Here is a 26803-nt window from a genome sequence, read left to right as displayed (position 1 = left end):
AATATTAACACTGTATTAACCAAGTTCCAGGGGATTCTACATTGAAAGAGGCGAGTCATAAGAGTAAGGCTAGAGACCAAGGTTGCTAGCCTTTGAGAGACCTCACAAACATTGCTGATGTTGAAAGGAGAGAGAGAAGGTTCAGTGTTAAAGGAAAGGAAAAGCTTGGATCCCCACTAGCTTTTGTTTAATCTTTCTGAGCCTCCTTATTATATGTCACCAGGCTCTCCTTAGAGGTATTCCCATGTAAAGAGTTAACCAATTTCTTGCAACGTTCTACTGCCTACTGCACTAGTTGCCAAGGATAGAAAGAAAGCGCTCAAGAGACACTTTCTGTCTACAGAAATCTTATAATCTAGAAAATAAAATAAAACAAGACTACAGAGAGCAACATTATAAAATAAATATTAATTACAAAGTTCTGAGGAAGCATAAAAGAGAGACATATTAATTCCATTAACTCTCTAGTTCATGACTCTTTCCGTTTATAATTTAAATTCATATGTGGAATTAGAGAGAGTGGTTGGTAGGGGTGAAAGCAGCCTACGCCCTGAGTACGAACCTAGCAACTGCTCCCTGTGTGTTTTCAGATCCCATTGTGTTTCCATCTTAAATAAGAACCTCTGACGCTGCAGCCTTGGATTCCATTATTCTTTTATTAACAACAATATTTACTGGGTGTTATCCATGTGCTGAGCACATTCAAGTTGTTGTGGATACAGAGGTGAAAAAAAAAGTTTCTGCTCTCATGGGGGTGTGTTCTAACACATTGAGACTCTTCCCTCCCCTGGCAGCCATAGTAGCTGTGACTCGCATATTGTTCTCATACAATGCTCTGCAGTCCTGTTACCTCATTTTGACATATCAGAGCAGTATAGGTACTGAGCAGCATGTGCTAACACAGTTGTCAGTGCTAGTCTTCCAGATGGCATATCACAGATCCAGGCAAAACCCTCAGAATTGGTATTTAGGCTCTTCTTCACACGGTATACTGACTGGGGAGCTGGAGTATAAGAGGCCCTTTCCTATCATTGCTGCCCAATCACTATAGAATAACCAAAATCAAAACTTTTCTCTTGAGAAGTGTCAGTAGAGAATGGCTTATTGCCACTCATTGGAGAGCAGGCTAGTTTATTGGGGAGAGAGAGAAATCAATTAGGAAAAAAGTTTGAATGTCAGGTATCATGGGGAAGAAGGTGAGGAAACCATAAATAAAATCTGTGTTCACAATCCAGAATTGGTCCTTGAAAATCTCTCTCCCCATCATTTAATAAATTGAGGTAGAGAAAAAAAAAACTTGGTAAAGTATTGTCAGTGATATCTCAGGCTAAAGTCTGTTCATGGTGCATGTTGGGCTGGCCTGTGACCTAAGACATGGCAACTACAACAGTAAGAATGAATGACAAAGAGAGGGTTTCCCTCTCAGGCCAAGGGCCAGCTCAGGAGAGAGTGGGCCAGGGCCAAGCCCACTGGAGCTCTTTACCTCTCTTCAGCCTGGCAGAGGCTCAGGGTGGGCGAGAGGTATTAGGAAAGGAAGCAACTTAACCTTCATCTGGGAGTGGCTGGTTATCTCAGAAGTGAGATTTGGCTATCTCAGGTACCATTCTCAGGTGTGATCAAAATTGTCAGGACTCGAGTCAGTCAGTTGTCAACCTCAAATCCTTTTATTTTGTGTTATTTTATTTTGTGTTGCCTTTTATGAGTGTACACAGAGCGCTCTTCTTTTCTGATAAGCTAGTGATAAACTATAGATCCCAACTAACAAAGATTCTTAAACTTACATCAAAGGTAGTGCCCTTGTTTCTGAGGGAAAACCTAGAAACAGAGAAAAGAATGCACAAAAGCACCTCTTGCAGTATTTTTGGTTCTCACTCTGTGTATGTCCTCCTGGTGGTAACTTAGAGCACCAAAAGCCACAAAAGACTTGAGAGCATGGAAAGGATCAGCCCATGATTCCCAGGACTCAGCAATTCTAAACACAAAGGATCCCAACCCTTTGTGTCCTGTATACAATATTCTATGTTACCTCCACTGTTCCCTCTATTCTCCACAGGGATATCCTGTGCCACAGTCATGAAGTAATTACAGAGATTGCTTTATCCTACCAGAACTCATGCTCCTTGAATTTTGACTTACTGATCTTATTAAAATAAAAAACACTGTCACCTTAGGAGACCACCCAACTCATTTCAGTTAGTCTGTCACCGTTAGAAAGTATGACTGTCAAATTTATTTGCTTATTCATTCATGCGATGAACAGTTACTGAGAACATATATTGAGCCCACATATATTAATCAGACCCTCTGTCGGGAGCCAGAAATATCCAACCCTAACAGAACTCACTGTCAAGTGGTGAAGCAGACATGTTAAAAGATAAATTGCAATATAAAGCACCCCATATTATTTAAAAAACTCAAAAAGGTAAGGATTCTAGGGGTACAGAGAAGGGAGTCTCTAAGTGCCTAGGAGAGTTAGGAAGAAGCTTCGCAGACCAAGTGATGCCTTAGGTAATAGATGTCCTAGGATGACTGTGGTTTGTGTAGCAGAGAGGAGTAAAGAAGGATATTCCAAACAAGAATAAATGATACATATCGAAACAGTGTTATTAAAGGGGCTACCTAACTTGGGAAATGGGGAGAAGTTCCCCCTTGGCGAAACCTAGAGTGCTGGGGGAGAAGAGAGGAAATAGTGTCAGAAAGGCAGGCGGAGGGCTTGCTGTGAAAACTAGTGGGTGAGGCTGTTGGAAGCCACCGTGGTTTATAAGGAGAACAGTGATACAGTTAGATTTGCATTTTAATAAGACCCTGCCAAAAGAAGGAAGAATGATTAACTGGAAAGTGGGGGTCAGGGGACAAACAGACTAGGCATGGGAGACCAAGTAGAAAAACAATGATGGTTGAGTCAAGAGATGGTGGAGTCTCGGGTGATTTCTGGGTCTCCAGCTCCAGCAACTAAGTTGCAATGTTTCCTAGGAAAGGAAAGTTGGGAGGGGAATGGGTGAAAGGAGAGGATGGAATCAAAAATATAAATGGGAAAATCAATGATGTAGCAGAGATCATGGGAATCCTACAGAAATGAGGAAGTACGATGACTAAGTATAATCCTGAGCTGACTGATAAATAAGGCACTGAAGGCTACTCCCTTTTCAAATGACTAATCACGCACTGGCCCAATTTGAATAAAAAGGCATTTGCAACTAGATAAGAGCTACAGGGAAACAAAAATAATGATTTGACCTTACTGTCATTACTCAAGATAACATATACATCTTCTTTTGTTAAAATAAGTCATTAATGGTTTATAAATTATGCTTCAACATGTTATTTTTAAAGAATCAGTGCCCCAATATCTGCTTTTTTAATCCCTGTAACCTATTTGCAAGTAAAATGCCATAGTCCAAAAAGGTTAGTAGATGTATTGCATTCATATTTTGTACTTTCAAAAATCCTGCTTCCTGGTCTTTGTTCATTTGCTCCTCTCCTCTCTTTCTCAACCTTTGTTTAATTTATAATTCTGCCTTATCTTTTCCTTCCTTATTTAAGAAATCACTAACATCATCCATTTTTCAAACTCATCTACAGTTTGATCCTTTATATCTCAGATTTTTGTTTTGTATTCCAGCCTTTATTTTCTTAGCCTGCTTTATAGAGATTATTAGGATTAACTGCATATTTTAGCATGCATTTCAGTCATTGTATATTAAAACGTTCCCTGTTTCATATTTCACTTCAGATCTCTCCTGGATTCAGAATGTCAGGAGACATTTCATGCCAAATTTCCCCATCTCAGTCCTGTTCTAGGCCAGCCTCCTTGATGCATGCCTGTCCAGGTTCCAAAAGAGGTGTGGTGGAAGAAACCTTAATAAAAACACGAAACCACTGACCTATCCTGAGGAAGCCTGAATCATCTGCTTGGCCCTAGAATCACCCTGATTTTCCATGAATCCTCCAGGCTAAGATTGGCCCAGAATAAGACCAATGTCAAAGCCAGAGAGAACAGTGGAGCAGGAGACCAGTATCCAAGAATGGGGAAAAAAAATGAACTTTGCCCAAGAATTTTGAAACACACTCATTTCAAATTTATAGTATCTGACTCACATTCCCAAAAGTTTCCCTGTATTCCTTTCTTGAAGATTTCTGCTTTTCCTTTTCTAACCTTATACATGCTGCCTAAAATACCACTCCCTTTTTTCTCCTCCTGTGCTGAATTCTGTACCCCTTTTTCCTGCTACCCATTTCATAACTGAGATTATATACTTATGGCTTTTCTCCCTTAAAGATTTCATGAATGTTCAGTTTTTCTGACATTACATATGTAGACCAATACAGCAGATTTTAAGTATTTAATGATATAAATCTCCTGATAAGTTATGATCAGTTTCATTCCTAGTACACATTATGCCTCTACTGCATTGCTTTCTAAGTTTAAAATGGTACATTTCAGAAAATAGTCACTTTGTAACAGTTACTTAAAAAGACTAAAATAATAACTGACTTTTAACAGTGTGAAATAATGATATAAAATGTGAAAAAAGAAAATTGCAGTTGCAAAACTCCTACACTGAGACTACACTTTCTCCCTCTAGCATTTCTTCCTGTTCTTTCCGTTCATCCATCCATTCAGTCTGTCATTAATACTGCAAACATTTATTAAGCTTCTGCCTCATGGCAGGCCCTGTGCTAAGTCCTCGTGATAGAAGATGACTAGTAAACAATGCCTAACCTCCAGGAGCTCACTCATGGGAAGAAAAACATGTAAACAAATTATCTTAATCATATATCCAGAAAAAGCATTCTTACATCCAGAGGACCACAGACAACACCTGACATAGTAGCACTTAGTAATATGTGTCAAGAGGTCTAGATCCCACTACCATTTTCACCTTCAGCCAGCCAGATAGCCTCTGTCCAGTCGCAAAACCTCTGCATGCAGTATCACTGAAGTGGAATGTGTGTTCTGTTCACTCAGCAAGCATTTACTGAGCACCTACAGTGTGTCAGGCTCTGTTCTATATTGCAACTTCAAAAGTGAATAAAGGAAGGTGCTTTAATTACCTAGCGATTTAGCAATGGAGACAAACACATAAATAATAATTTGCGATAAAAGCTCTAATAGAAAAATGTATACAAGAAATGAGTGCATGAATTAGGGAGAAATTAATTCAGTCCTGGTGATCAGAGAAGTCTACAGAGAGGCGAGGATGTGTCAGCTGTCCCTTGGAGGAGGACTGTCTGCATACAGGGAACAGATACTGGTGAGATCATTCCGGTAGGAGAGCCTGGCTTGAGCAAGGGCATGAGATATGAAAGGCCAGTGCTGGTGCAGCATTATCCTCTCTCTGGAAGGCATGAGGAAGAGCCAGATGGTCCTTGGTGGTCTCATCCAATATTAGAGTATCAGTAATTCTAGGAACTATCACCCTCTAAATACTTATATGAAAGAATTTGTGGCCATTAGGAGGAGTGGCTGGATATTTCTTTAGGTCTGTACATTAAAAGTCTTCAAATCTTCAATCAGTCTTTTATTTCCAGTATTTAAAGATGGAAAATTATTCAGTGAAAATAATTTCAAGTCCAATATGAAGATTGTCTTTTGAGGAGAGGAACGAAAACAAAACAGTGAAATTCTCCAGCTCTTCCCAGCCTTACCTGAGTAGGAGTTAATATCTGGTTAGAATGAGCATTAATAACCTAGAGGAATGTAGTGTTGTTAAGGTTTATGTTTTTGATTTCTTATGAAAATTTTCACCACAAATGGATAATTTAGGATAATATTTAATTTTTGCATACTCTATACTAGCTATGATTTGCCTGTCTAATTAAAGTCTACCTACTGATTTACTAAATTCACAGTATTTTAATGTGCCTTTTCATTTCTATATTAAGAACAAAGAAGAACGATGGAACAAGGAAAGAGAGTATAGACAATGCTTACAGTTTTGATTATTAAAACTTGTGGAGGAATTTCTTGGCACCTGATCTTCCCCCAGCCTAAGTAATCTGTGCTAGAAACCACCAAAAGACATACAATATTATAGGTCAGGTCAGAGCTTTTAGTTTGAATTTGTATTGCCTGCTTCTCTACAGGTACACAAAACAGTGTCTGGTATACAGTAGGTTCTCAGTAATTATTTGCTGAATGTGTTTTAAATGAAGTAAGTCATTGAGCACAGTCCTTAAGGTGGCAGCCACTCCACAGATACTGAAGGGCCTGGAAGCAGCAGTGTTGTATCAGCACCAGGGTGGGAGGGTATTTGTGAAATGCGCTCAGAAAGTTCAGTGAAGGGCAGTCTCCATTTCAACTGCACCTCCTGCGCCTGTGTGGATTCACTGCTTTCTAAAGATTATTGAGCTTGTGAAGAGCACACACTTATCTTCATAAAGCTGTGATAGACAAGCACAAAAATGATTTAATATCAGAGAAAGGAAGCTATTTTTCCTAAGTTGATGTCTTTTTTTTCTTGGCTTTTGTGTGAACAGGACATTCACTCAACTTATAATAACAATTCCTGCATGTGTTCTTGATACATCAGCCCTTGGAAGAGTAATGCTAGCTGTGCAAGAAAGGGTGATTGTTTGAATTTTAACAAAAATTAGTAAGAGTATTTTGGGGGTTTTTTCCCAAGGGGATTTGAAATTTCTGCTGTGAAATGGGGAGGCACAGAAAAAGAAAGATGTTGGAAATAATATATTCTTGAGAACTAAGACTGCAGACATGGAAAGAAATTGAATGACTGGAAGCTTTTAATCTGTGATGGTGGGTCTCTGAAAGAAGCTAAATTTTACTTAAATAGCATCAACGTAAAATATTATAGTCTCCATACAATTGAAAAAGGCCAATAATTTAGATATTTCTTTTCTACTAACAAGAAATAAATTAGGAAGGGGAAGCCAGTTTTAACCATTGTATACAGAAGGGACTTTCTCGTTGATAACATAATGTCTAAGACAAGATATGAGAGCTCCATGTGGCATTCTTTTTCATTTATATTCCTTTCAGTAATGAAATAGAATCTGTTCCCTACATCTATTTCATTAGAATTTTTGAGGCACCTGTCACCTATCATTGTCAGTTTATATGTATTTCAAGTTTTCCCAGTGAACAAATGTAATAATGCAGGGTCCATATGTCCACATGTCTGGGAGGGGAGATTCCACGTGGTTTTTGGATTACCTGTCTGCACTCCTTTTCCCATTTATTGTTTGGAGTATGTCACCTTCTGTCAATCTAATTACTTCTCTCAGAAAAGGCTGTTCTCAGCTCACTGCATGACAGTCGCTGCCTTGTGAAAACATCCCAGAAGCCTCTGCAGTCAACGATCTACCCCACAAGTGTCACTCTCACATGGAAGGCTGACTCCAGATTTACAGAGTTCTCTGAGGGAAGAGTTTCTTTAGATATGAAGCAAGGGAAGCTGGTGGTTTCAGTAGATCTCTTGCCTTATCTTGACATACAGAATAAATCTCTCAAAACATAGTCAGCTGAGAGGCACTTAAAATATATACATCCAGGATTTCTAGCCCCTGTGAAAGAATAATGATTTAAGTGCCTACATTACCTGACCAGTAACATTTATAAAAGATCAGAGAATCTTTCAAAGGCCAGTGACAGAGATTTTGATTTTACTAGAAAAAGGCCGTAGGGAATAATGCTTATTTATCCATTTAGTAATCCCTTTAGTTAATATCAGCTATTTATTACTGTGATAAAGACAGACTTGGCTGAATCTCATACTAATTCTTTTGTCATCATTAAACAGCTGTAGATTTTTAATATAATAAAGATAAGATTAGTCTTACGGTTCGACATTCAAACTATGGTAAAGTTTGTGCCATTACTTCCATTTTCAGAGCTTTATAATTCCACTGTAATAATTTGTACTTAGCAGAAATGTGTTCTACAAGCTCTCAGCTGAGAGTAATATTTTTGAACAGTTTTCTCAATGTTCTGGTTATGTGATTATGGGAATTTAGAGCTCAATATGCTCTTGGGTTTTGTGTTTGTATTTCTCAAAATACTCCTCTTTTAAATAACATAATATAACTTGAAATAAGACTATAAGTGCCTTTAAATGGTAGAGATATTTCATTACTTAAATAGTGGTGATATTCATTGTAGGATGATGTAGTCAGATATAAGAAGAATTTACTGGGAGAAAATGAGCCACTGTTTCCCTCTTATTCCCATCACTGGCATTTCCTTTGTGACTTCATGCCACTTGCTTTGTTTACTTAATAGTTTATATAAGTCTTTAGGTATAAAGGAGCTATTGATCTAATTCATTTTTTAACCTATAAACTGAGAAATGTTTTATTGAACAACAAGCATTCCCACTTGGTCTAAAACTTGACATCTAAGAAGTATCAACATTTTAGCCATATTTTTATACTTACAATTTTCCCACACCCTAATTTTTTTTTCAGTTCTACCTAATTTATTTCAGTGTTCAGTCCACTGCTGTAGGTACATATGAGTGGGCGAGGTCTATTCCACATCTCTCACTTCGCACTTCACAAGTGTGGGAAAGCCTAGGCAGGGGCAAGGTGACCGCACAGTGGCCTGGCAGGAGGCGGGAGCCTTGGGCCATTGTGCTGGGCCATGCTGGCCTGAGACCTGGCATAAGGTTTCCTGAAATCTTCCTGGAAGATTTGTGAGAGATAATGAGGTAATATTTGTGGAGCTCTTTCAATAAAGTGTAATTGATGTTTGAATTTTTATAAACCAAACACAATATCTACCCCTGAAAGCTTTGTAAGAATATTTAGCACACATGTATGTGCCAGATGGATTGTAATGACAGTTGACAGGCCTCTCCTAACCCTTGCGTTCTGTTGTCAAAAATCTGCACATCAAAACAACTATAGTTTTCACAAGAAGATTTATTGGATAAAAGATTCGGGTGCACATTGAAAAATCTACTGTCTAGATAAGACTGTAAATTAATGTTATACCAGATAAGACCTTAAATGAGGGGTTTATATAAGAATATTCTTAACATGCCCTAGAGAAATATCAGTAGATAAATTCTGAAAAAATATCAAATAATATGTTCTTGATCTTACATATTTTTTTCTGCATAAGTGAATTTTTATGAAAAATTCGTGCAGTATGATGCAAGACACTCAGAAATTATTCTTAAAAGCTCAAGGATATGTGGAGATCAAAGCAGAACCACATCATAATACAAATAGTCGTCACCCGGAAGAATGTTTTTGTGATTGAGATAATGCTAACAAAAGAGTTTAAAATATAGGAAATTAAGTTAGCAAATAAAATTGTTATTCTAACGTATTGTGACATCCTCTATAGTATTATTGTAGGAACCCTCTAGGAGTGCTTATTCTGGGTGAAAAATGATCGCTGTAAATCCATGATAGGGGGACAGGTGGCCCCACCAGTTATAAATTCCCCAAGATTGTAAATGTATATTTTATCACCGTGTGTCAAAATATTCATTTTAATATTCAAACATTTTACCACATAATAAGCTGTAACCATATGTTTATTTGTTATATTATATCACTATAACATTAATAAATATTTACAGAGCCACAGTGTATCTTAGACATATTCAAAATGGTAGCTCTCAGTTTGATTTTAACTGAAAATCTTTAGTGCCTCAGAAACTAATTTTTAAAATGTTACATTTGTTACACATCAATAAGAGCCAAGGAGTTTAAATTTTAAGACTCACACCCCCTTTTTAACTCATGTTGTTTTATTTGTTTTCCCCAATTTCATGAATTAAAAATGGAGTGTTATCTCAGCTTTGAATTCCTTAGCTTGATGTCGCAGCTTTTGCTTTATTTGTATGTGAATTCGGTCTTTAATAAAGATGAGCTCTGCTGAACTTTCCATTGATAAGAGACACTTAGGTACACAGCTCTTTCTAAACGATTTGGTAGTACCAGGAAAATTCAGAAATGTTGCTAGTCTATTAAAAGTTAACATGGCAAGCTGTGTGATTGATTAATCAGAAGTTTTATGATTTCTAAAAACATAACTATCTCTGTAAATAGGATCATATCCCATTAAGTTGACAACCATCAATTTTAAAAAGAAGAAAAAAAGAACGTAAAACTCCTGACTCATACTTTTCCTGTTACAGTGTTACATGAGTATTTATCCTTCTGTGACAGCTGAAACTAGACCAGACGTACATTCAGGAGACAGGAGGTTCGAGAAGAGGCACTGACTTTTCACTTCCGTGTGTCAGGAGGCAGTCTCAGGGTGACCCTCCTCAGCTGCAGCCAGGAGGAACTTGTGCTACTTCAGTCGTTACTGACTTGGTTACCTCTCTGCAGTGTTCTTTGGCTTCCTTACTCAGGTCATGATAATGAAGCCCTAAGCTCAGCTCTGTTGACGTTTTTCTCAGCCTCTGTTTAGGCAGACAACTTCTCAGTATTATCAATTTCAGTACAGGTTTTCACACATATAGAACTCTAACCAGACTAAACAAAGGTGATTCTCTCGTTATGATCACAGGGTCTGAACATTCTTAATGGGTACTTCGTGAGAATGTTAGCTGGGTTCTCCTACCACCTTTTGCTGTCAAGTGCACATCCAAAGGGGTGGCAGGACACTTTTAGTGCCAACCATTATGTTAAACTCAAACTAGGGATCTGTTGCCACCATTTCTGCTTTTGTCATGATCACATTTTCTGAAATCATTGTGTAATGTCCTAACTTCTAATTTTTCTGTGGGAAAACAGTGTTGCAATTTGCCCCCTTATTTGTATTCTGTGATCGTCTGTCACTAGATATTTGGAGCACATATGAATTCCAGATCATGAAACTTCAATCCTCATACCATCTTTGTTCATCGAATTTGGTTGCAGAAGGAATATTTCCCTTTTACTTTTTTTTTTTAAGTAGTATTGAGTGCACTGTTGAAATGACTCATGGTGTCTTTCTACGGTCTTTCTTTACCCTAACGTAATACAACACATGTAATAACCTAAAATACTGGCAAGCTTGAACGTCTGTGACACCCCTGAATGTCTTTTACAGCCTTTGTCTAGGTTTGAACTTTCCAAATTATGTATTTCAGACGTTGAGAAAGAAGGGCCTTAATGGCTGTGACAGCCCAGATCCTGATGCAGACGATTCAGTAGGTCACAGCCCTGAGTCTGAGGACAAGTACAGGAAAATTAACGAAGATATTGATCTAATGATCAGCAGGCAAAGATTGTGTGTAAGTACTCAAAACACCCTTCGTTTTTTTTTACTCTTGATATTTCTCTGAACCTGGCAGGCCTTGAACAAGAAAGAAAACAAAGGCTGTGAAAGCCCCGATCCCGACTCCTCTTATGCACTCACCCCACGCACTGAAGAAAAATACAAAAAAATTAATGAAGAATTTGATAATATGATCAAGAGCCATAAAATTCCTGTAAGTACCAAAGGTAGATGGCTGGTCTGCTGATAACTGCTGCAGTAACATACCTTAACCCTTTCAGTGAGGGCTTTCTCTAAGAAACACTGCAAAGTCAAACCCAGAAAATAGCCATCTCGTCCCAAGCGCAGTCACTTAGAAAGCAAGCCCTAAGGGTTGCTGAAATTATGTCATCTAAAGTTCTAAATTATGCCATCAAGAAGTTCTCTCGGAGGTAGCAAGTTCACAGGAGGAAGAGAAAGATCTGTGTGACACACGCTGAATTTACATAATCTCTTAAACGCACAGTCCGCACAAATCACCAGGCACTCGTCAGACACTAAAGTCTCCTTCTGAGCGAGGATTGACTGTAAAGATGCACGAGTGAAACTGCAGTTCTCTCGTGTAAACTGACGCTTATCACCCAAGTACAAGCTTATTCCTGAATGAAGCTTCAGCCCTCTCCCTAAACATGAAATTCAGCAGCAGCACTGAAGGGTTAAAGCTAATGCTCGCTGCAGAGAAACAGACTGCATGACAACCTAATGGTAAGATTTCAACATGTTTGTGTGATGGGGTGATTTTAAAGCTTTGTCAGAATATTCGCTTTGCCTATACCAACATTTTCCATGCTTTAACATTTGGCTAAATTTTGTCTTAACCAAGTCAAAAAATTCCTAACAATCAATCATATGCCTTGCCAGATATTTAAGAGAAATAACTCTGCATGTATTATTTTGTTTGCCCATATGTAGAGGGGGAAAGTACATACCTTTTGTTCTATTCTGTCATCAGTCAAGTGATGTTTATTTTGTGACATAAAGTGATACAACTCGAGGTTCACATGCTTTCTGAGTAACTTTCTGTTAGTGTCCCAACTGTCATTGTATAGAAGCTCCTCAGTAGATAATTAATTCCTTTCTCAAAACAGTACATTTTTTGTAAGTTAGGGAAACAGCCTAAACCTGAGGATTGAGAGAGACTGCAGTGAAAACAGGCCTCAATGCAGATACCTGGGGACAAAAGCCCCAGGCCAAATCCACAACGGCACTCACAAGATAAATTAATGCTTTACACATAGTAGGTGCACAATCAACCTGTGCTGGATTAAACTGAATACTTTAAAACTTATTTATAAAATGTATGCATATTAAACTTCATGTCCTCATAAATATATGTCTGCTTCATTTGTTAAATGAAATAATGTCAACAGGAAATCTTTTGTTGAATCAGAATTATTAATACACTGTATCATGAAGGAAAGCTAACTGCCGTAAATTCTTAAAGGTTTTCATAAAACCGAGTACTACATACAACATTTCCACAGTGGGCCCTTGGTCAAATGAAACATTTCCCATCAGATGCAGCAGTGCATACTTGTTATACCCAGAATTCTTAAATGAAGTCTATTGGGATTCTGTCTTGCCCAGAAGGAGGAAAGAAACAGCTCCTTTGGGCCAATTTTTAGTTCTTATGGCCTGAGTTTCTCCCACGTTATAATACACTAGTTTAGAGCTGCTGGGCAGATCTGTGAATGTAAGATTTTAAGGTGAAGCCCATTAGGTGTCTCAGGAGGAATCCCCAGCACAGTGAGGAGAAGGGTGGTGTATGTAAGACTGGTGATCACTCTCCATGTGCGTGTGGAGCTCTAACCCCCAAAGCTCTGGGAGAACGCCCGTGTTTGCACATGGGATCATTTCGCCCATGCTCTGGGGGGAAAGAGGTGTAACGCATACCTGGATTCCCTCACCGTATTTCATCCTGTCATGTAAAGAGTTCAGAATCAGGATACGTGATTTCTTAAGAGGTGCAGTGATGTGCAGCAGGGGATGGAAAACCACATTAGAGTTTACAGGCAGAGCTGTGAGAAGGAGTCACACAGCTCCAGGCTGTTGCCTCCAAGTCTTCGTTTCTTTAGTAAGTGCTTCAGTCTCCACGATGAAAAGCCCAGTTTTCGCACATCGCTTTCAGTTGCTGGAAGTAAATTTTGCTGAAAGTTTCCACAGCTGCTAAAACATTTACAGCAGGGCAAGGACACTCTGCCCTTTGTATGGAGAGAGTGTCTCTACCTCTTTAAAAACATTACAAGACTGTTTTTCTATTTCAGAGACCCAGGTTGAAGAGTTTCCCTTTTAAAATAGAAAAATTTAATATTGCAGTCACCTGTCGGTATAATCTAATTTATGCCCTTATTCCTCAATTACATGAAATAATTCATGGATGATTTGGAATCATGTTGACCAGCATTTCCTCATGTGGGGTTTGCCATGGTTCATGCTGGGCTTCACAGTGAGAAAAAACAGCTCCATTTGAGGAACCAGGAATTAGGAAATGGGCTGAGGGAAGGAGGGGCGAATGCAGGACTGGTTGAGAGAGCCCAGGAGGAAGGGAGGAAGTGGAAATAGACAGTACGGATGCATTTTCTTCAAATAATGGGCTGTGAAGAGAGAGAAATAATACTGTAACAAGGATCAAGGAGGGAGTTAAAAGGAAAAGCACTTGAGATGATTTATATGTAGAGGAGGAACGCTTGAAGGAAGGAAAAGATTGGCCGGGTAGGTGCAATGGGGATAAAATGGCAAAGCTTCTCAAGGAAGGGAAGGGGGCTGGGATGGGAACAGGAAGGGTTTGCAGGTGTAGTCAGGGTGGTAGGTGGGAGAGGGAAATTGAGGGGGTGACCACCTCATGACCTCTGTTTTTATACTGAATTCAGCTTCTATAGCTACTGAGATGGGGGAGCAGGTGCTTGGGAGAGAGTGACGTGGGTATAGATATTGTGAGGAACTGGGGATGGAGGGGGTGGTGAGCACAGGCCAGAGTCGTGGGGCAGCCTGGAGGGGATTTGGGTACCAGCACACGGTAGTCACTAGTCTTCAGCGTTTTGTGCTTCTTTTCTCTACTAGTTCTCAGCAGCCTGGTAATGGTTGATCAAAAGTTAAGGGTGTCAGTAGTGGCCCAAAAAAGGGATTCAGTTCAATCATTCACATTGAATGAAAGAGGGCCTATTAAGTAAAAATCTTTTATTAAAAATATTTTATTGGACTTTTCCTTGCGGTAAGTTTGGGAAAATCATGGGATTTGGATAAGAGTTGATACCTTTCTGACCACGATGACTCACTTTGGTAACCATGATCAATTTGTTCAAGGATGGAAACTAGAAGCTGTTTAGCTCTCATGCCTATATGAAAAAGCCAGTGCCAGTGTCGTGGGCATGTGACCTGTGCAGTTACGCAGGGCCCTGCTCTCCTAGGGCCACACTTGGTTAAATGCTCTGCTGTCACCATCTTGAAATTCTTAGTAATTTTTTAACAAGTGCCCCACATTTTCATTTTGCCCTGAGCCCTGCAAATTATACAGCCAGTCCTACCTATAGCATTTTAATCACCCCAAATTCCTTCTTCCTTCCTATCTTGAGGGTTCTAAAATTTGAAGCCTGGCCCTGAAATCTTTGCAAGTTTGGAGTTTTTAATGACTTTTTCGCTTTTGCTTTTTAGACAAAAATTTTAAAAATTTAGATGCTTTTAAGTTCTTAATTTTGAAAAGTCAAGAAGAAAAAGAAAAATGCCAATTTCTAATAGGCATGGGTACGTTATTATAGCCTTGGCATTTCCTAAAGCATCTAGAGCTGGTTGGTCTCTTTTATGGATGCAGCCACTTCAGGGCCCACATAAGTTCGAGGGAGATTAAATGACTTGCCTGGTTAAGTTGCTTTTTATTACACCACCTGGACTGCAGCTGAGATTTCTGGTACAAAGGCTGATGTTCTTTCTGATTCCCTGAAACACCTCACTATGGTCGTATTTAAGCTTATAATTTGGTTTCAAATTTATTTAGCCAGTTCCTGATACAGATAAGGAAACAAAACAAAAGATAGAATGCATCAGATGTTACCGTATTTTATGAATTGTGAATTTTTGAAGTATGCTCTGATATCAGAATTATATCTGACTTCTGTTTAGCCAATCACAAGAGAGTTTTATAATAACTCTCATCAAATTGTTTACAGTCCAGAATTCTGGAAACTGAATAACTCTTGGGGATGATGGTCAGAGGAAGAGAGGAGTAGAGAGACTTTCACTAAATTGGTTAGTAGAGTGGTTCAGAATTTATTAAATGATTATGAATCATCCTCTTTATTTTGGATGTGGACATAAGCATGGGGGAGGAGGGAGGTATTGGCTTTGCTCTCTACTGAGACACAATCGATATTCTGTAGAATATTCAGGGGAGAAGTAGTTTTACAGCAGATCCTTAGGGTTCCCAGGTAAACATTTATAAGTAGTAATAGTGAATATGGATTAAAACATTTGTAACCAAAAGAAAGCTTTAAGATACCAAATCTGAGTAAATATGAATGATAGGAGTCTTTAGGGTGTATTTTTCCCCAAGCCCTCTGTCACACCCTGGCATCAGTGGGCATAAGCATGCACCCCAACGTGGACGTTCAGCCACGTTCCGTGAGAATCCAATTAGTTCATTATGTTTGTGGTTCATAAATAATAAGCTACTAATATGCAGCCCATACTCACTTCACAGTATAATTTCTGACTGAAATATTTTATTTCTATCCAAAAACATATACTGTGTTGCATGGTGATTTAGTAGCAAAACCAATAGACTCGGTCACTAGTTAGATGACCTTGGGCCACTTACTTAATCTCATCAATTTAAAAAGGAAGGATTATTTCTGTAGTGAAGGGATGTTGAAATGGTTGAGTCATATCATGTATGTAAATTATAGTATAGTGTCTGCTCAGAAAATAATATATAGTAAGTTGTAAGCTTGTACGTTTTTATGTTAATATAGTATCTTACTAAACATTCTTCTTTGAATAAAAATATTCAATGAATATAATAAGAAGTAGACTAGGGTATGTATTACTTCATAGCAAAAGAGCTTTAGCACCTTGATGAAAGGGAACGTTATTTGACCAACACCTTAATTGCTCTTGTAAAAATAGGGAAAGAAGAGAGAGGGAAAGAGATCAGGAGATGGGTGGGAGCAGGGGCAGGATTAAGTAGAGTAGTCAGGGTGGGCTTCCTTGTGAAGATCAGATATTTTTAAAATTTATTCAAGTATAGTTGATTTACAATGTTGTATTAATTTCTGCTGTACAGCACAGTGACTCAGTTATACATATATTCTTTTTCGTATTCTTTTCCATTATGGTTTATCACAGGATATTGAGTATAGTCCCCTATGTTATACAGTAGGACCACGTTGTTTAAACATCCTATATGTAATAGTTTGCATCTGCTAATCCCAAACTCCCAATCCATCCCTCCAGCCACTCCCTCCACCCCCTCCCCCAGCGCCCCCCACCACCACTCCCGGCCACCACAAGTCTGTTGTTTATGGAAAAGACCAGATTTTGAGCAGAAACTTGAAGGAAGTGATGGAGTTAGCCAGAGAAATGAGACAAGAATGAGGCAGGGAGGAAGAGGAGGATAGGAAATCAGTAATGGAGCCTGGCAAAAACTGGAATTTATAGGGCCTTGTGGAACATTGGAAGAAGTTGGGCTTTACTCCAACTAAGATGGGAGCTCCCACAGGGTTTAGAATAGAGGAGTGCCATCATCTGATTTATGCTTTTAAGGGATCTATCTGTTTGCAAGGTTGAAAATAGAAGGGAGGGCAAGGATAGAAGCGGGTGACTATTAGGAAGTGACTGCAGTGATTAAGGCAAGAGATGATGGTGCTAGAACCAGCCATTAGAAGGTGAGAGGTGGTTGGAGACTATATGGAAGTTAAGCCAGTAGGATTTCCTGGTAGACTGGATGTGGGGAGTGGGAGAAAGAGACGATTCTGGGATGACTCGAAGGATTTTGTTGTGTGCAAACAAAAGCATTGAGCTGTCATCAGCTGGAGATGGGGAGAGTTACGTTGGAGCTAGTTTTGAGATGTCTATCAGACACTTAAGTAGAAATATTGAGGGTATAGCTGGATATGCAAGGCTGGAGTCAGGAGAGAGATCTGAGCTAGAGATAGAAAAAGGGCTGTGGTACTCTTACATTCAGAGAGCCGGGAGAAGAGGAAGAACCAGCAGCGAAGGCTGAGAAGGAGCAGCTATCAAAACAGGAGGGAAAGTTCAGGGCCATGGAAAGGGAGCAAGTTTATCAAGGAGTGACCATCTGTGTCCCAGTTGAGGACTGAGAAGTTTCCATTGGATTTAGCAACCTGAAGGTTATTCACGACTATGACATGAGCATTTTCAGTGAAGTGGTGAGGAAAATTTTTTAACAGAGTGAGTTAAGAGAAAGCAGTGTGCTGTATTTACAACAAAAGTCACAAGAGCAGCATTGTCATTGAGGACATGATTTTCCAAAGTGGTGAAAAATTTTTAATAAAGTTCCATACCAAACAAAGTGAAACATTCCCTCACCATACACAGTAATTGCATTTCTGGGAATTTCAGTGTATCATAAAATCTGCATCTAGGTGTATTAAAAATACCTTGTGTCTGCAGAACAAAGTTAGTTCTGACTCAGATCATTATTAAACAGGTTTTTCACCCACATGAATGTCCAGTGGGACATTTGAAAGTTGGATGGGGTAAGAGACAATTCTTTGTTGTGTAGAACTGTCCTACATGTAATAGAATATACAGCATACCTACCCACCAGGAAAATACCAGCCATGCCCCCCAATCATTGTGACACCCACAAATTTCCAAAATGCTCCCTAAGGAGATAGCCCACCTGTATAGAGTACCACTCGTCTAGATCTAGAGAGTTACTATTATGGCTCCAGTGGGAAACAGATGGCAAACTCAAAGGGGTAATTGAAGAGAGTTTAATAAAGGGACTATTTACAGATGGGTAGAGATGAGGGAAACTCGAGAAATAGTGAAGTACATTAGGGCTTACAGCCTAGAAGCTCTTAGCACATCTAGGTCTGAAGGAGCAAGAGGAGGAAGGAGTTACCGGAGCACAGTAAGATCTATGTCTGTAGGAGAGAGGGCCCAAAAGGGGTGTGACCTTCACTAGGGGAATGCAGCCTCTGCCATCCTGTGGCCCAGCAAGAGGGATGCTACAGTAGAAGAATACCCTGACCTCTCTCCTCCTACTCTCTGTACTTCTGACTGTGCCTCCACTGGCCCAGCCAAAGCCAGAGGGCCAGGGGGATCTGGTGGATACAGTCTGCAGCATCAGCCTCCTGGGCCCAGAGCAGTGAAGAGGGTGGAGGGGCAAATGGTGAAAACCTAGAAGGCTACTTCGTTTTCTTAGGTGTGCTAGAGTAATTCTTATTTGGCCTTTTAATAAAGGAATGCAACATTTTATTGACTCTGTAGACATTTATTTTACAGCATACACTAATATTTTTGGTTGTTTAAAGACTCTGGGAATTGGATATATTCATTCTTTGGTGTCTTATCAAACATGGATGTTCGATTGTATCATGGTGTTTATCCAAAATTATTTTTGTTACCCTGTTGACGACAGATGAAGCCTAATAAAAAAAATGACTGTGTTAACATAACACGTGAACATTTTTATTTCCCTCTAAAAAATGAAGAATCAAAGGCATGTGAAAGAAAAGAGTTATGACATGTTTGTTCTTGTCAGTATCGCCATGTCCAGATCAGGGAAGAAAAGACAAATAGGAAAAATAGAGAAAAACGGAGCAGAAGCATAGAAAGAGGGCAGTATTGTAATTATCACCAGGATAAACAGAGAACTATTGCAGAGCACAACGTATGGTGCAGGCCAGCCAACGAACCAGGAAGAACAAAACAAAACAAAACTTGATGTTGGGATTACAGAAAAAAATAGTAAAAAAAGAAAACTTTGAGCCACATGCACTTATGCATTTAAATTTGTACAGTGGCTTATTAGAGACTCCCTGAGGGAATGTTCTATATAAACCCTAGTATACCTATTAGATTCACACACATACACGTGTATACATGTATCCATTTTATACTAAATGCTGTATGCTCTGGCATCATGTGTCCTCTGGCAATATATGGAAACAGTATTTTCATTTATAATGTTAAAAACGAAGGAAAAGAGGGAGGGAATTACAACTATGATTATCTAGCTAATGCAAGCAGAAAAATAAGCATGTTTTGATTAAATTGCCAAAATAATACCAAAAGATCAATGATTGGGACCTGAGTTACTCTAATTAGACATCCACAAAGCCTCAGTTCACTAAATGCTTGCAACTGTCTCATTGAAGATATAGGTCTTGCCATTTGTCAGTGTCAGTATATCCCAAAATGTGAAGTGTAACGTACATTCTGAACTATCATGTTAAAATATGAATTATTGAATGATACATGCTCTGTTGAATCCTGTATCTTAAAATGTCTATTATCTTTAGAGTTAACTTTCAAAAGACAGACTTTTAAAAATAATAATTAAAGTATATGTGCTTTTCACACGCCTGGAGATGATTTTATATCATTAAACTTCTGCATAAATATGCTTCAATAAGCAATTAGACCAAAGGCTCCAGTTTGCATTTTAATCCTTTTTCTCTGTGAAGTCATCACAATCATATACCTTTGATCTTGCAGTCATTTCTGGCACCAGATTCAGATATCACAGATGAACAATCACTACTTAATAGAACGGAATTCAAAGACAACGGAGTCTAATGAAATGGGGCTTTGTTTGAAACAAAAGTGAAAGGTTTTCTAATAGTTGCAAAGAAGGCATTCTAAGCACATTAAAGAAATCAATTTAGGATCCGCACATCTTGAGAGCTCTTCTTAATGGTCTTCTAGACACCAGGCAGTTTGGAATTTGAAATTTTTCTTTGAAAAGTAAAAGCTGTCTATACTTGGAGAGCTCTGTTTCTGTTCGTTTTGTTTACCCGTGGGTTTTTTTCCTGCTCCTACAGGCTGTTCCACCCCCCAACTTTGAGATGCCAGTCTCCATCCCAGTGTCCAGCCACAACAGTTTGGTATACAGCAACCCCGTCAGCTCACTGGGGAACCCCAACCTTTTGCCACTGGCCCACCCTTCTCTGCAGAGGAATAGTATGTCTCCTGGTGTAACACATCGACCTCCGAGTGCGGGTAACACAGGTATGTTCTCATAAGAACGCAATGGTAACAAACCATTGGAAGGAGCCACCCTTGGCAAAAAAAGGCTATTTTACCTACAAGATGACGCGTTTTCCAGTTTTCCATGTCTTATGTCCCTTCATTGCTTAATAACCATCCCCAGCTAGGTCTTCCACATGATAAAACCTAACTCAGCATATCTTTCAAAATGTTTCATAATCTGCAGTTTATCCGTTGAGCCTATCTGTCACCAATCTCCTCATTTGGCTATATTTTAACCACATACTTTCTCAAACAGAACATCAAATATCCTGTCTCCATGCTTTTGCTTCTCCTCTTCTCCTGCCTAAAATGCCATTTTCCCTCTTCCTCCTACCCAGATATCACCTCTTCTGTGAAACCTTCCCCTGTGTCCTCTGATAGCATTTATCTCAGTTATTTATTATTTTGGTCGATATTTGTTTATTTATACAGTAACTTATAGCACAAAAGGATTTAAGGCAGAGAAAGAAATGTGATAGGATAGCATAATTTATAAGAACGGCGAATTAAAAACAAAACTAAGTCAGTAGTTAAGAGCACATCACAAGGACGTATACACCTGCCACAAATGTGTGTCTACACTTCTAGGAGACGCTTACCGTTATACAATTCACAGTGTCCCAGAGAAAAATCATCGCTCAGGAAAAGTTCAACCATTTTTAGTACTCAGATCAAACAATACACAATATGATGTACTGTATTGAGTATGTGTCCATTTCCCCACTGAACTTACAGAACCTTCAAGGGAAGAATGTCCTCTTGATTTGTCAGACTCACCGTAAGAACTAAATAAATGTGAGTTGAATATAACTAAACAATTCCTTCATATTTCTAAAATAAGCACCAAAAAGTCATTGTATTTCTAAATCACATACAGCAAATCATTATATATTTACATTTTATTTCTTTAAAAGCACTTAGTAGGAAAGTTTTAATGTCTTAGACACATTTTTTATTAAAAGCGATTTATTCACAGAATTTTTCCTTTAGAATACTTGACTATCTGCCTTATAATTAGAATTAAACATGTGTTACTTTTTTAGTACAGAAACTTCATGTGGAGAATACAATCAAAATCAGCCACATTAAAAAAACTTGATAAATCTTGAATCTGAGAGATGTGTATAAACACCTTATGCTATTCTTTCTACTTCTGAATATGCTGAAATTTTTCATAAGCATTTTCAATAACCATATGTATTCCTTTCAGATCATACTCAAATGCTATTGAATCTCCTACTTGATGAACTCATGCTCATTTGTTTTTAAAAATCTCGTTTATTTCCAAAATATTTATTTGATTGGAAATAATAAACATTTTCCTAAAATGTAATGAACAGTTTCTTCTAATTCCAAACCCAGAACCAAATAATAATTATAGCAATTAGAGAATAATCTAGCTGATATTCTGTTCTTTTGGCTAAATTTTATTCCTTAAAAATAAAAATAATTATTATATTCAGTATCTTTTTGAAACATCCCAACTCTCATAAATAAACATTGCCAAATTTTAACCTACTTTCTTAAGCTAACAGTGAATAAACATATGTTTCTAAATTTGTAGTCAGTAAAACCTGTTTTATTGCGTTAGTAAGTAAAATCCGGATAGTAAATGAGATCATTCACTGTTAGAAGATTCATGAAATGACCAAAGTTCTAGACAATTAGCATTGCACAGAATTAATTGTATAAAATATACTTACAAAGAATTAAACATCAAATATATGGTTATTTGAGTATAGAGTAAACCTTACTCTTTTCCTTCACTTTCTAGAAAATATCACCTTAGGGAAAACTAGACTTGGAAATATAAAAATTAGAGACCATTCAAAGACTAGATTATTTTTTTAATTTATTCATTTATTTTTTTAAATTTATTTTTGGCTGTGTTGGGTCTTCCTTGCTGCACGCAGGCTTTCTCTAGTTGCGAGGAGCGGGGGCTACTCTTCGTCGCGGTGCGCGGGCTTCTCATTGCGGTGGCTTCTCTTGCTGCGGAGCACGGGCTCTAGGCACACAGGTTTCAGTAGTTGTGATACGTGGGCTCAGTAGTTGTGGCTCGCGGGCTCCAGAGCACAGGCTCAGTAGTTGTGGTGCACGGGCTTAGTTGCTCCGTGGATTGTGGGATCTTCCTGGACCAGGGCTCAAACCCGTGTCCCCTGCATTGGCAGGCAGGTTCTTAACCACCGTGCCACCAGGGAAGTCCTAAAGCCTAGCTTTTTAAATGTAATCTTTCTTAGAAAGAAAGATTCTGCAAAATGTCAGTCAGTGATTGAATGTATTTTTAATGTTTGAGCACAGCATGTCACAGTGAAACGAATATCAGCCATCTGACCTAGGTAATACTTGACAAATTTAGGACTCTTGGGTGAGGACAGAATACTAAGGTTGCTAAAGGTAAAGTGTGTTGCTCTGTGGGCCTTTAGCCTTTCTCCTTCTGATCTTCCTCTTTCATCTGTAGGTGGTCTGATGGGTGGAGACCTCACATCCGGTGCAGGCACCAGTGCAGGTGAGTGGAGACTTCAGTACTAGAGTACGTTTCATTGTTTAGGGTTCCTTTACTTGGTGATTTGCAGAAGTAAGTCTTTTGAACAAAGTCAAGTTGAGAGATCAGTGAGAGGCATGGGAAAATGGCCCCAAGAATTTCTAAAGCACTTTTATGAAGCAGGAGTGGTTGGATAGTAACACAGAAGACTGTTTATTAACTAGACCTTTCCTTAATAAAACTTCAACTAGTCAACATAATCAGAATTGGGGGTTCTGATCAAATCAATTTAATCCTAGGTACCATCTGTAGCCACAAAAGTACCTTTAACAAGCCTTGTCGATCGTGTTCTTTGTTAATCATTTCACGTTAAATGTGAATCACTTTCTACACAAAGTACCAAACTCCTGTACACTTCTAAAGGAGAATACATAAAGAAAAAGAAGGAGTGAGATTATAACCCTTCAACAATACTGTTAATAAAATAAAACCACATTTGGCATTAAAATGAGTTCTTAGAGAATATGAACACAGTGTACCCCTCAAAAAAGCCCCTTAAATATAGTTCAGCTCTTAAGAACTTCTTCCATTATGGCCAATTGTCTCATAATCACACTTCTCCAGCGTTCCATATTAATTCATATAATTGTGATTATTGAGATATTGATGTCATTTTCAATGCAGCGGTAAGACAGGACAATACTTTCTGATGTTAACTGCAGTTCACTATTGGCACAACAAGTAACCATGGTAATTCCTGCAGCTGGAACATGCTCTACATTTGAAATAGTAGGAGGCAGGCATGGTAACATAAGGTTATGCTTGAAATGTCAAAAAAATTCACGTTTATTGAAATATCTATGGGCACCCTAATTAAAATATTTTGCCGGGTTCAACTATAATAGCCTGCTAATTATAAGAAAGAAGATTTAAAAATTGGCATATAAAAACATTTTTATAAATATATCCATTTGGGAGTAATGTTTCTTATTCCTGATGTTGGCTCTTAACTAATTCAGTGAGTAATGAAGGAAAAGTATTAAAACTACACAGTGAATTAACAAACAGAATCAATGGCACTAGCTTCCTATTTTATCTAGCTTTTAAAAATTAGGTAGATTCAAATTAATGAGTAGACTGAATATACTATTTTGCTGGACATTGAAGCAAAGTGCTCATTTTTTTTTCCCTCAAAAAATACTGTATGGTTTGTAGCCTGAAAATTACAGAACCAGATCAAAGCTAGATCATTGTAGCTTGGATTCAAGTCTCTGCCAAACACTGGCTAGAGAGGGTGATGGGGGCTGAAAACTGGATTGTCTCAAAGACCAAGAAAAAGATAAATAAGAAAAATGGTTTCGATGTTATGATATTTTATCCAGTATCTCGATGCATCAGTTTGCTTGCTCATATGGGAACAGCCAGTAGTGGTGATGAAAGTTATTAGAAGTAGTAAAAAAAAAAAAAAAAACATGTGGGGTTGGGCGGATGGGTCACTCATCTTTGATGAACGTGGCCTCTTGTTACTGCATAATAGCTAGAATGCTTTAGAATTCTATGTTGAAAATAAGTGTTGTTGTTCAATTATGCTGTCATTGTCAATTCCCTGACAGTCCACTAGGGTAAATGGCCCTCCGGGGACAAAGAAGACACTCAATCTTGTAAGCATAGAAGTTAGCCATATATAGGCTATAGCGTCACTGAACTAAAATAAAAATCTTACAGGCTTAGCAAATTCATCCCCCTGCTTCAGGACCTCTGCTGTAGCACAAGAATCTTCTACTTCAAAAATAGAAGGAAATAAAAGAAACACTCAGTTGCTCCACCTTGATGATAATAAACCTTGTATTTTGATAATTGTATCTTGTAGCCATGAGCATATAATTGTCACAGTTTCTGTATAGTTATGAAAGAGTTACTTCCCCACTTTTTAAAAGTAGAGGAAGAAGCCCTTTCTAACCCTGGTTCCACAGAACACCTGTTGCACATGCCACTGAGTCTTGAGCTTAGCTGCTATGTCCTGCCCACAGGCTTAGCCGTCTGCCCCTTCTTTCTCATGCCAGCCAGTATCATGTGTCGGAGATGAATATATCGGTGCTGATGTCAGACAGTCACATATTACCGAGGGAAACAAGGCCAGCCAGAATGTCTCTACATTTTCAGAAAAGAAAACTAAAGCAAAATGGCCAGAAGATATCTTCCAAATTTTGAATATTGTCATTGAGATTCAAAGTCTCAGATAAAGTAAGAAACTCTGAGGTCAAGTGGCAAGACTCTGCAATTAAGTTAAATATTTTTTGGCCTGTAATTTTTTTTCAAAATCTAGTCATCTCAACTTGTAAAAAGGGTATAGTTTCATGAGGGAAGGAAATACATTTTTTTTTATAAATTTATTTATTTTATTTATTTATTTATTTATTTTTGGCTGTGTTGGGTCTTCGTTGCTGCACACAGGCTTTCTCTAGTTTCGGCGAGCGGGGGCTTCTCTTCGTTGCATTGTACGTGCTTCTCACTGCGGTGGCTTCTCTTGTTGCAGAGCACGGGCTCTAGGCGCGCGGGCTGCAGTAGTTGTGGCGCGAGGGCTCAGTAGTTGTGGCTCTCGGGCTCTAGAGTGCAGGCTCAGTAGTTGTGGCGCACAGGCTTAGTTGCTCCGTGGCATGTGGGATCTTCCCGGACCAGGGCTCGAACCCGTGTCCCCTGCATTGGCAGGCAGATTCTTAACCACTGTGCCACCAGGGAAGTCCTGGGAAGGAAGTAAATTTGACGTTTATTGTGTTCTTATAAATACCAAGAGACCAAAGAGCTCTCAGCTCCATCATAAAGTATAGCATCTTTCCCATCCACTCCCTGCACCGTACCTCTCCCTCATCCCACCATCCAGTGAGTCATCAAATCTTACCAACTTTGCCTCGAAGGTATTTCCTAAAGCTAATCCTTTCTCTCCATTACTATCCCACTGCCCTGGTTCAGCGTTATAGCAACACTCCAGAACTATTTCCAGAGATCCCTAATTCATCTCCCAGCTTCACACTGCATCCCACTCCAGTCTCCTCGTGACTCATTAGTCTTTATCAAAACCTTAAACTAATTGTAGGTCATCGTTCAGATACTCAAAATCCAGCCATGGTTTCCCAGCTCTTTCAGAATTAACCATGAGCCTCTTATCTCTGGCCCATCCCTACTCTCCAGTCTTCAACCTTCTTACCTTCTGCCACTGCCATCAAAAATCCTGCACTCCAACTCTAATAATAGCAAACATTTAAATTGCTCTTACTATGTGACTTACAAAAATTAACTCATCTTTTTGCATCGCAGCCCTTTAATGTATATATTCATATTAATGCCCTTCCTATAGTTGGGGGAACTGAGGCACAGAGAGGTTAAGTAATGGCTCAAGGTGGAACCCAGGCAGTCTGTCTCCAGAGTCCATGCTCTTAACTGCATTGTGCTGCCACTTTCCAAACAGTGTCAAGGCTTCTTGCCTTTGTGTATGCGTTCCTAGAACTCTCCTGCTTCATGCTGCCGAGCACTGCTTGTCATCCCTCAGAATTCAGTTCAACCATTCAGGAAATCCTTTCCTGACTCTTCCAAAAGGAATTATACCTCTCCTTGATTCTCTCTTGGCAGCCTGTGCCTACATTATTTACTTCCTTGCATTGTAATTGCAGTATCTAGGCACACATCTCTCTCCTGGACATTCATCCCTCTAGGGGCAAACTGTGTCCTATTCAGTTTGTATTCCCAGCTCAAGAAATAAGTGAGAGGACATGGCAGATATTCAGTAAATTTTTGTTAGCTGAAGAAAGAAAAAGTTGATCTTCTAGACATAAATTTGTAACACTGTTTATGTGAAAAAAAGAAAGAATACTTCAAAGGAATAATGTAATTTT

The 26803-nt window shown here is 38.7% G+C and overlaps 1 protein-coding gene across 13 annotated transcripts in view; it reads left to right on the top strand.

Moving 5' to 3' along the window:
• Positions 1 to 26803, top strand: part of MEF2C (myocyte enhancer factor 2C) — a 166515-nt gene that overhangs the window by 113417 nt on the left and 26295 nt on the right. For 10 of the 13 annotated variants that reach the window (XM_057540509.1, XM_007193025.2, XM_057540508.1 and 7 more), the window contains 3 exons: positions 11052 to 11195; positions 20224 to 20410; positions 22890 to 22937. In XM_057540509.1, coding sequence (XP_057396492.1) covers positions 11052 to 11195; positions 20224 to 20410; positions 22890 to 22937 — 379 coding nt within the window. Of the gene's footprint in view, positions 1 to 11051; positions 11196 to 11255; positions 11394 to 20223; positions 20411 to 22889; positions 22938 to 26803 lie in introns of all 13 variants that reach the window. The other 3 variants (XM_028169264.2, XM_007193024.2, XM_057540516.1) reach the window with 2 other exon arrangements.

This window comes from Balaenoptera acutorostrata, chromosome 2 (genome assembly GCF_949987535.1).
Source record: "Balaenoptera acutorostrata chromosome 2, mBalAcu1.1, whole genome shotgun sequence".
NCBI lineage: Eukaryota > Metazoa > Chordata > Mammalia > Artiodactyla > Balaenopteridae > Balaenoptera > Balaenoptera acutorostrata.
The sequence above is the reverse complement of the archived record's forward strand: the minus strand, read 5'-3'. Positions and strand labels throughout refer to the sequence as shown.